Source organism: Rattus rattus, chromosome 13 (genome assembly GCF_011064425.1).
Source record: "Rattus rattus isolate New Zealand chromosome 13, Rrattus_CSIRO_v1, whole genome shotgun sequence".
NCBI classification, from domain to species: Eukaryota; Metazoa; Chordata; class Mammalia; order Rodentia; family Muridae; genus Rattus; species Rattus rattus.
The window spans coordinates 20,171,203-20,182,526 of NC_046166.1; the positions used below are offsets into that span (position 1 = coordinate 20,171,203).

General features: G+C 38.0%; 1 protein-coding gene across 1 annotated transcript; it reads right to left on the minus strand.

Moving 5' to 3' along the window:
- Positions 1–15: 15 nt before the first annotated feature.
- On the minus strand, positions 16–9,984 carry LOC116914752 (zinc finger protein 431-like). Its single transcript, XM_032919199.1, is given in 4 exon segments — positions 16–510; positions 512–1,133; positions 9,032–9,092; positions 9,274–9,984. Coding segments are annotated over 4 exon segments (1,098 nt in total). The 5' UTR covers positions 9,308–9,984; the 3' UTR covers positions 16–129.
- Between the last annotated feature and the right edge of the window lie 1,340 nt (positions 9,985–11,324).

An 11,324-nucleotide genomic window follows, 5' to 3' on the forward strand; every position in this document is an offset into this window, starting at 1 on the left:
CTTTACCACATTGTTTACATGTATAGGGTTTCTCTCCAGTGTGTGTTCTTTCATGTTTCTGGAGATAACTCTGATGTGCAAAGGCTTTATCACATTGATTACATTCATAGGGTTTCTCTGCACTGTGGATTATTTCATGTATTTGAAGACTACTGCTATATGCAAAGGCTTTACCACATTGGTTACATTCATAGGGTTTCTCTCCAGTATGAATTCTTCCATGAACTTTAAGATGGCTGTGATGTGTAAAAGCTTTACCACATTGATTACATACATAGGGTTTCTCTCCAGTATGAATTCTTCCATGAACTTTAAGATGAATCTGTTGTGCAAAGGCTTTACCACATTGTTTACATGTATAGGGTTTCTCTCCAGTGTGTGTTCCTTCGTGTTTTTGGAGATAACTGTGATGTGCAAAGGCTTTACTACATTGATTACATGCATAGGGTTTCTCTCCAGTATGTGTTCTTTCATGTTTCTGGAGATATCTGGGATGTGCAAAGGTTTTATCACACTGATTACATTCATAGGGTTTCTCTCCAATATGGACTAGTTCATGTTTTTTAAGACTACTGCTATATGCAAAGGCTTTACCACACTGATTACATTCATAGGGTTTCTCTCCAGTATGGATTCTTTCATGAACTTGAAGGTGAATCTGTTGTACAAAGGCTTTACCACATTGTTTACATTCATAGGGTTTCTTTCCAGTGTGTGTTCCTTCATGTTTTTGCAGGTAACTGTGGTGTGCAAAGGCTTTACCACATTGATTACATTCATAGGGTTTGTCTCCAGTATGAGTTTTTTCATGTTTCTGGAGATAACTAGGATGTGCAAAGGCTTTACCACATTGTTTACATCCATAGAGTTTCTGCCCATGATGTGTCTTTGTATGTATTTGGAGATAACTCTGTGTTGAAAAGGCTTTATCACATTCATTACATTCATATAGTCTCTCTTCAGTATGACTTTGTTCATGATTTTGAAGAGTACTGTGATTATTACACTGATTACATTCACAGGATTCCTCTCCAGGAATTCTTTCATGACTTTGAAGATGTCTTTGACATCCAAAGGCTTCACCGCATTGAGTATATTCATAAGATTTATCTCCAGGATGACTTCTTTCTTGCCTGCAAAGATAAAGGGCATGTGAAAACATTTTACCACATTGATTATACTGAAGAATCTTTTTTTTATCTCTATGATTTAATTTTATAATTTTTATCACATTGTTTATACTCATAGGGCTCCTCTTCATCATGTGTTCATTTATATGTTTGAAGCTACCTAGGATGGCTAGAGCGTGTAGTACATGGTTCACACTCACAGCAAACATCCTTTTTCCATGTGAGTGCTTTCATATCTTTGAAGACAACTGGAAGGATTTAGCCTTACCACAGTCATTGCATTCATAACTATTTTCCAAAACTGAGAGTCACACTACATTTGCAAGGTGAACCAGGACAATTAAAAGAATTTCTATACTCCTACTCACGGTTGCTTTTATGCACTGTGAGTTTGGGAATGCATTCCCAGTGAAGTTGGAAACACCATTAGCTGTAAACTTATATCACATTCACAAAGTCTACTCAAATTGAGATTACTAAATATCTTCTAATTCTTCTTGAAAAGAAGGGGACACACTGCTTCTTTCCATATCAATAATGTTCCCATGGCTTGCATCTAATGCAGCATATAGTATGTATATTAAAGCAAGAATAACAAATAAAGTTTTGCACATTGCATGCATACAATAAATTTTTGCTTATCATACAGATGTAAAACAGGAATGCAGTTTTCTCCACAACGACCTTCTTGAATCTCATAAGCTGCCCCTCTCACTAAACTTTGGTAAATCACTACAAGTATATACGTAATGAGAGCTTCACTATCAACTACTTGCATATTACATGGTTTTGGGTCATCTAATGTGATGTATGTGTACGCCTTTTGTGATACCTGAGTGGTATCAAACAAAATGGACTGGCAGTTCTACAAAGTAATTCTGAGGGAGCTATCATTCATATGGTGATAGGTTCTAAGGCCTTGCTTCCTTGCCTTGTTTCTTTTCTATTTTTATTGGATATTATTTTATTTATATTTCATATGTTTTCCCATTTCCTGGCTTCCGTCCATAAGCCTCCATCCCATCCCCAATCCCCTTGCTTGTACGAGAGTGTTCCCTCTCCCCAAACACCCCCACTTCCTGCCTCCCCACCCTGATATTCACCAACACTAGGGAGCCTCAACCATGGCAGGACCAAGGGCTTATCCTTCCACTAATGCCAAACAAGGCCACCCTCTGCTACATATGCAGCTGGAGTCATGGGTAGTCTTTGGGTAATGTTTTAGTCCCTGGGAACTCTGGTTGGTTGGTATTGTTGTTCTTATGGGGTTGCAAGTCCCTTCAGCTCCTTCAATCCTTTCTCTAATTCCTCCAACGGGGAACCAGTTCTCAGTTCAATGATCTGCTGTTAGCATTTGCCTCTCTATGTGTCATGCTCTGGCTCTGGCAGATTCTCTAAGAAGACAGCTATATCAGGTCCCTGTCAACATGTGCTTCTTGGCTTCATCAATATTATCTAGGTTTAGTGGCTGTATATAAATGGGCTGAGTCCCCAGGTGGGGCAGGCTCTCAATGGCCATTCCTTCGATCTCTGCTCCAACCTTTGTCTCCATATCCCCTCCTATGAATAGTTTTGTTCCCCTTTTTAAGAAGGACTAAAGCATCCGTACTTTGGTCATCCTTCTTCTTGAACTTCATGTGGTATGTGGATTGTATCTTGGGTAATTTGAGCTTTTGGGCTAATATACAGATTCAAATGAGTGCACACTGTGTGTGTTTTCTGTGATTGGATTACCTCACTCAGGATGATATTTTCTAGTTCCATCCATTTACCTATAAATTTCATGATATCATTGTTTTTGATAGCTGAGTAGTACTCCATTGTGTAGATGTACCAATGGATTTTCTGTATCCATTCCCCTGTTGAAGGGCATGTGGGTTCTTTCCAGCTTCTGTCTATTATGAATAAGGCTGCTATGAACAGAGTGGAGCATGTGTCTTTGTTGTATGTTGGAGTATCATTTGGGTATATGCCCAGGAGAGGTATAGGTGGGTCCTCAGGTAATGCATTGTCCAATTTTCTGAGGAACTTCCAGACTGATTTCCAAAGTAATTGTACCAGTCTGCAATCCCACCAACAATGAAGGTGTGTTCCTCTTTCTCCACATCCTCGCCAGCATTTGCTGTCACCTGAGTTTTTGATCTTAGCCATTCTCACTGGTATGAGATGAAACCTCAGGGTTGTTTTGATTTGCATTACCCTGATGACTAAGGATGTTGAGCATTTCTTTGGGTACTTCTCAGCCATTCGATATTCCTCAGCTGGGAATTCTTTGTTTAGCTCCATACCCCATTTTTAATAGGGTTCTTGAGCTCTCTAGAGTCTAACTTCCTGAGTTCTTTGTATATTTTGGATATTAGCCCTCTGTCAGATGTAGGATTGGTAAAGATCTTTTCCCAATCTGTTGGTTGCCCTTTTGTCCTAAAGACAGTGTCCCTTGCCTTACAGTTTTATGAGGTCCCATTTGTAGATTCTTAGAGCTTAAGCCATTAGTGTTTTGTTCAGGAAATTTTCCCCAGTACCCATGAGATCAATACTCTTTCCCACTTTTCTTCTATTAGTTTGATTGTATCTTTTATATGGAGGTCCTTGATCCATTTGGACTTAAGCTTTGTACAGGGTGATAAGAATGGATCAATTTGCATTCTTCTACATGCTGACCTCCAGTTGAATCAGCACCATTTGAAAATGCTATCTTTTTTCCACTGGATGGTTTTAGCTCCTTTGTCAAAGATAAAGTGATCATAGGTGTGGGGGTTCATTTCTGGGTCTTCAATTCTATTCCACTGATCTCTCTGGCTGTCTCTGTAACAATACCATGCAGTTTTTATCACTATTGCTCTGTGAAAATGCTTGAGGTCAGGGATGATGATTTCTATAGAAGTTCTTTTATTGTTGAGGATAGTTTTAGCTATCCTTGGATTTTTGTTATTCCAAATGAATTTGCAAATTACTTTTTATAACTCTATGAAGAATTGAGCTGGAATTTTGATGAGTATCGCATTGATTGTGTAGATTGCTATTGACAAAATGGCCATTTTTTAAAATTTTTTATTAGATATATTTCTTTACTTACATTTCAAACGTTATTCCCCTTCCTGGTTTCCTGTCCATAAACCCCCATTACCTCCCCTTCCCCTTCCCCTCCCCCATACAGGTATTCCCCCATACATTCCCCTTATTGCCCCCCCATATTCCCCTGCACTGGGGGTCCAGCCTTGGCAGGACCAAGGGCTTCCCCTTCCACTGGAGCCCAACAAGGCTATTCTGTGCTACATATGCAGTTGGAGCCCTGTTCAGTCCATGTATAGTCTTTCAGTAGTGGTTTAGTCCCTGGAAGCTCTGGTTGTTTGGCATTGTTGTTCTTATGGGGTTGCAAGCTTCTTCAACTCTTTCAGTACTTCCTCTAATCCTCCAAAATGACCATCTTTACTATATTAATCCTGCCAATCCATGAGCATGGGAGGTCTTTCCATCTTCTGAGATATTCTTCAATTTCTTTCTTCAGAGGCTTGAAGTTCTTGTCATACAGATCTTTCACTTGCTTGATTAAAGTCACACTGAGGTATTTTATATTATTTGGGACTATTGTGAAGGATGTCATTTCCCTCATTTCTTCCTCAACCTGTTTATCCTTTGAGTAGAGGAAGTCTATTGATTTGTTTCAGTTAATTTTATACCCAGACACTTTGCTGAAGTTATTTATCAGGCTTAGTAATTCTCTGGTAGAACTATGGGGTCACTTAAGTATACTATCATATCACCGGCAAATAGTGATATTTTGACTTTTTCCTTTTCAATTTGTATCCCTTTGTCCTCCTTTCATTTTCTGACTGCTCTGTCTAGGACTTTGAGAACTATATTAAATACGTAGGGAGAGAGTGGGCAGCCTTGTCTAGTCCCTGATTTTAATGGAATTGCTTCAAGTTTCTCTCCATTTAGTTAGCTACTGGTTTGCTTTATATTTACTATGTTTAGGTATGAGGCTTGAATTCCTGATCTTTCCAGGACTTTTATTATGAAGGAGTGTTGAATTTTGTCAAATGCTTTCTCAGCATCTGATGAAATGATCATGTGTTTTTTTTCCTTTGAGTTTGTTTATATAGTAGATTACGTTGATTGATTTCCATGTACTAAACCATCCCTGCATCTCTGGGATGAAGCCTACTTCATCATGATGGATGATTGTTTTGATGTGTTCTTGGATTGGGTTTGCAAGAATTTTATTGAGTATTTTTGCATCAATATTTATAACGGGAATTAGTTTGACATTCTCTTTCTTTGTTGGTTCTTTGTGTGGTTTAGGAATAAGCATAATAGTGCCTTCATGAAAGGAATTGGGTAGTGCTCCTCCTGTTTCTATTTTGTGAAATAGTTTGGATAGTGTTGGTATAAGGTATTCTATGAAGGTCTGATAGAATTCTGCACTAAATCCATCTGTTCCTGGGCTGTTGTTGTTGTTGTTGTTGTTGCTGTTGTTGTTCTTGTTCTTGTTCTTGTTGTTCTTGTTGTTCTTGTTCTTGTTCTTGTTCTTGTTGGGAGACTTTAAATAACTGCTTCTGTTTTTTTAGGAGTGATGGGACTGTTTAGATGGTTTAACTGATCCTGATTTAACTTTGGTATCTGGTATCTGTCTAGAAAATTATCAATTTCATCCAGATTTTCCAGGTTTCTTGAATATAGATTTTTTTATTAGGATCTGCTGATTTTTTTAATTTCCTCAGATTCTGTTGTTATGTCTTCCATTTCATTTCTGATTTTGTTCATTTGCATACTCTCTCTGTTCCCTCTGCTTAGTCTGGCTAAGGGTTTATCTATCTTGTTAATTTTCTCAAAGAACCAGCTCCTGGTTTAGTTGGTTCTTTGTATAGTTCTTTCTGTTTCTACTTAGTTGATTTCAGCTCTGAGTTTGACTATTTCCTGCTGTCTACTCCTCTTGGGTGTATTTGCTTCTTTTTGTTCTAGAGCTTTTAGGTGTGCTGTCAAGCTGCTAATGTATGTTCTCTCCAATTTCTTTTTGGAGGCACTCAGAGTTATGAGTTTTCCTCTTAGCACTGCTATCATTGTGTCCCATAAGTTTGGGTATGTTTTGCCTTTGTTTTCATTAAATTCTAAAAAAAAAAAATCTTTAATTTCTTTCTTTATTTCTTCTTTGACCAAGTTACCATTGAGTATAGCATTGTTCACCTTCCATGTTTATGTGAGCTTTCTGTCGTTATTTTAGTTATTGAAGACCTGCTTTAGTCCACGGTGATCTGATAGGATGCATGGGATTATTTCAATCTTCTTGTATCTGTTGAAGCCTGTTTTGTGACCGATTATATGTTCCATTTTTGAGATGGTACCATGATGTGCTGAGAAGAAGATATATTCTTTTGTTTTAGGATGAAATGTTCTATAAATATCTGGTAAATCCATTTGGTTCATAACTTCTGTTACCTTCTCTATGTCTCTGTGTAGTTTTTGTTTCCATGATCTGTTCATTGATAAGAGTGGGGTGTTGAGGGGTTGGGGATTTAGCTCAGCGGTAGAGCACTTGCCTAGCAAGTGCAAGGCCCTGGGTTTGGTCCCCAACTCCGAAAAAAAGAAAAAAGAAAAAAAAAAAGAGTGGGGTGTTGAAATCTCCCACTATTATTGTGTGAGGTGCAATGTGTGCTTTGAGCTTTAGTAAGGTTTCTTTTATGTATGTAGGTGCCCTTGCATTTGGAGCATAAATATTTAGGATTGAGAGTTCATCTTGGTGGATTTTTCCTTTGATGAATATGAAGTATCCTTCCTTATCTTTTTTGATGACTTTTGGTTGAAAGTCGATTTTATTCAATATTAGAATAGCTACTCCAGCTTCTTTCTTTAGAACATTAGCTTGGAAAATTGTTTTCCAGCCTTTTACTCTGAGATAGTGTCTGTCTTTGTCTCTGACGTGTGTTTCCTGTATGCAGCAAAATGCTGGGTCCTCTTTACTTATCCAGTCAGTTAGTCTATGTCTTTTTATTGGGGAATTGAGTTCATTGATGTTAAGAGATATTAAGTAATAATAGTGATTGTTGTTTCCTGCTTTTCATTTTTGATTTTGGTTTTGGTTTATTTTTGTTTTTCTTTTTTTAGCAGTGGAATTATGTTTTTGTGGCTCTCTTCTTTTGGTTTTGTTGCAAGAAGATTACTTTCTTGCTTTTTCTAGGGTGTAGTTTCCCTCCTTGTGTTGGAATTTTCCATCTCTTATCCTTTGTAGGGATATATTTGTAGAAAGAATTTGTGTAAATTTCGTTTTGTCATGGAATATCTTGGTTTCTCCATCTATGTTAATTGAGAGTTTTGCTGGATATAATAGCCTGGGCTCACATCGTGTTCTCTTAGAGTCTGTATGACATCTGCCCAGGATCTTCTGGCTTTCATAGTCTCTGGTGAGAAATCTGGAGTAATTCTGATATGTCTCCCTTTATATGTTACTTGACATTTTCCCTTTCTGCTTTTAATATTCTTTCTTTGTTATATGCATTTGGTGTTTTGACTATGATGTGATGTGATGGGAGGAATTTCTTTTCTGGTACAATCTATTTAGAGTTCTGTAGGCTTCTTGTATGTTCATGGGCATCTCTTTTTTAGGTTAGGGGAGTTTTCTTCTATAATATTGTTGTAGATATTACTGGCCCTTTAAGTTGGGAGTCCTCACTCTCTTCTATACCTATTATCCTTAGGTTTGATCTTTCCATTGTGTCCTGGATTTCCTGGATGCTTTGGGTTGGGCATTTTTTACATTTTACATTATCTTTGATGGTTGTGTCAATGTTTTCTATAATATCTTCTGCCCCTAAGATTCTCTCTTCTATCTCTTGCATTCTGCTGATGATGTTTGCATCTATGACTCCTGATCTCTTCCATAGGTTTTCTATCTCCAGGATTGTCTTCCTTTGTGATTTCTTTATCTTTTCTATTTCCATTTTTAAATCCTGGATGGATTTGTTCAATTCCTTCACCTGTTTGGTTGTTTTTCTGTAATTCTTTAAGGAGTTTTTGTCTTTCCTCTTTAAAAGCTTCTACTTGTTTACCTGTGTTGTCCTGTATTTCTTTAAAGGAGTTTTTAATGTCCTTCTCAAAGTCCTCTATCATCATCATAAGATGTGATTTTAAATTCAAATCTTGCTTTTCCCATGTGTTTGGGTATCCAGTATTTGCTTTGGTGGGAGAACTGGGCTCTGATGATGGCAAGTAGTCTTGATTTCTGTGGCTCAGATTCCTGTGCTTGCCTCTCAAGATCAGGTTGTATCTGATGTTAGCGTGTCTTGCTGTCTCTGACAGTAACTTGACACTCCTATAAGCCTGTGTGTCAGTACTCCTGTAGACCTGTTTTCTTTCAGCCCGATCTGGGAACACAAAGCTGTTCCTGGGTTTGTGTGAAGCCTCCAGGCAGGTCACTTGGAGCAGAAGAGTTGGTCTTACCTCCGCTCTTGGGTGTTTCATGACTCCAAGTGACTGGCTTTTGGCTCTCAGTGCAGGTAGAAACCAGAAGTTTCCTGCCACTGACTGTTCCTGTGGTCCTGTATCCAGAGGGCACTAAGCAGGTTCCACTTGGGCCAGGAACGTGAGCAGAAGTGTTGGTCTTCCCTGAGCTCTCAGGATTGTTCACACTTCTGAGAGTTCAGCTCTCTCCCCCATGGGATTTGGGTACAGAGACCTGTGGGTGCGGTTCAACTCCAGGCTCAGTCCCCTTGCCTTGTTTCTTAAAGAAATGCCTTAAAAACATGAATCAACCTCCTAGTACTAAAGCATATGATATTGTGAGAATTTTCTATTCCTCACAATAAAGGAATCTGTGCTTTATGCTGTTCATTTCCTTAAAATTTCCAGAGCACATTAAAATTTCTTCAGAGGCACATTTGTATCAGTTTGCACATGAAACTTACCTTCCATGTATTCTAGAAGTTTGAAAATGTTCTTCAATATTGTGTTCTTCCCATTTGTACCCTAAAAAATATTACCAGAAAATGTATCATATATTTGAAATCATATAAACGTTAAGTTACTGTCATCAGTGAACCTTAAGACATACCAGAAATATATAGTACATTCTCTGCTTTCACAATCGAAACTACTGAAGAAAAACTTTTCCTCATATTTTAACAACTGAAACAAAATTCAGTCTTACCTATAGCAGTGAGGTTCCTGTAGGTCTCAAGCATAACATCTTTGTAGAGCACCTTCTGAGAAGGATCCAGCAAGACCCATTCTTCCTGAGTGAAGTTTATGTGCACATCATCATAGGTCACTGCACCCTAAAATATCCCACACATGTAATACTGACAGCATAATACTGACAACATTGTAATTGTATACTTCTTTACCAATATACTGGTCTAATTCTGGTGCTTTTCACACTCAACCTATGACAGAGACATTCAACTGTAATCACCAAGTCATTTTAGAAGCAAACTGAAGAGAAGCTTTACCCCTGTAATTTCTGGGTCCTTGCAAGAGAAATGCCTATTAACAGACATAGGCAAAGAAGCAGATCAATAATACTGAGTACATTTTAGAGAAACTGAATGAACAGTAAGTACAAAAAAAGGGGCAAGAGGGTCCATTGTCTCATACATTTAACCCTACTATGCAGAAAGCAGAGGCAGATGGATCTCATTGACCTGAAGGCAAGCCTGGTCTATAGAATGAGATCCAAGACAGATGTAGATACGTGTTCAGACCCTGTCCCTAAGATAGACAAACAAGATAGACAAAAACTCTGAAGGTCTCACTACTCATCTCCCAGAAGTGTGAAGTGTCACAACTCAAACTATGAGATTACTAAGATCTTAATAAAGGAGAACATATGTTTACACAGATAGAGATGAAGTGATGAAAATGTAAGCACTATATACTTAGATCATTATAAAAAAAAGCAGGAATCTGGGCAGGATAGATGGCTCAGGAGTTAGTAGCACTTACTGGGTTTAGAGATTCTGAGGCTGTCTTCTGAGTACTGTAAATGCCAGATATGCAATGTGTCATGTTTTTCCATGCATACAGGCCAAACACTAGTATTCATTAAAACAATCAAAACATATAAAAGGTAAGTAAAATGCCATGCACCTTCAATCCAATCCAATGACTTAGGAGGCTTGGATGATATTAATACCATGGGGGGGGGAATATATATATATATATATATATATATATATATATATATATATATCACATCACTTTGTGAGAGAGAATATAACCTCAGCCCAAGTTCAAAATATAAGATGTAAGTGAAGCTCAACACAAGCATATGCTTGACATCTACAAAAACCTCCACTCAGGGCTATCAGCCAATAATGCAAAAACAAAAAAGCCAGTTATTTTAGATGGACCTTTAATCCCAGCACTTAGAAGGCAGAATTAGACAGATCGAAATCAACTAAGTCTCAAGAGCTAATGTCAGGGCAGCCAAAGCCACACAGACAAAACTTATCTTAAAAAACTAAACTGAAATAATAAAATTTTATATATACATATATATATGTATATATACATATATATATACACATATATATATTATCAGGCTAGCAAATGGCTTATCAGTGAAAAGCCAATGCTGCTCCTGTATCTTATGTTTTATTTAGCAATACAGTGCATGATCATGTTAAAGGCATGGCACCATGTGGTGAGAGCTGGATTATCAGGTTCAACGACAAGAAAGTAGGCACAATAAAATGATAATGGGGGGGGAGGCTATAAACATTCTGATCTCAACCCCAATGAGGAACTTCCTCCAGCAAGGCTCTGCCTACTAAAGACTCCATATGCACTCTAAAGAAAGCAGCCAATGAGAGACAAGTGTTCAAATACATACTTCTATCTGGGAAGTTTTTCATTCAATATACTACTGTTGACCCAGGTCACTATGTGCTTTCTCTCTCTCTCTCTCTCTCTCTCTCTCTCTCTCTCTCTCTCTTCTCCCCCCTTCCTTCCCTCCCTCTCTTTGCTACTTCCACTCACTCTGTCAGCTCAACATGTCATATATCTTACAGCTTAGGTATCTCAACATCTTGTGGTTTCAAAATACAAACCAGGCTTCATATCCACAACTTCATAAAACGAGGTATTACACTTTCTCACTGAGGCTCTCGCTCTGCCAAACATAAGTGAGAGCAACAGTACTGAACTGGAACCATAGAGGAGGAATCCATGACCTTTAACTTTTGCCACTTTCTTGTTTCC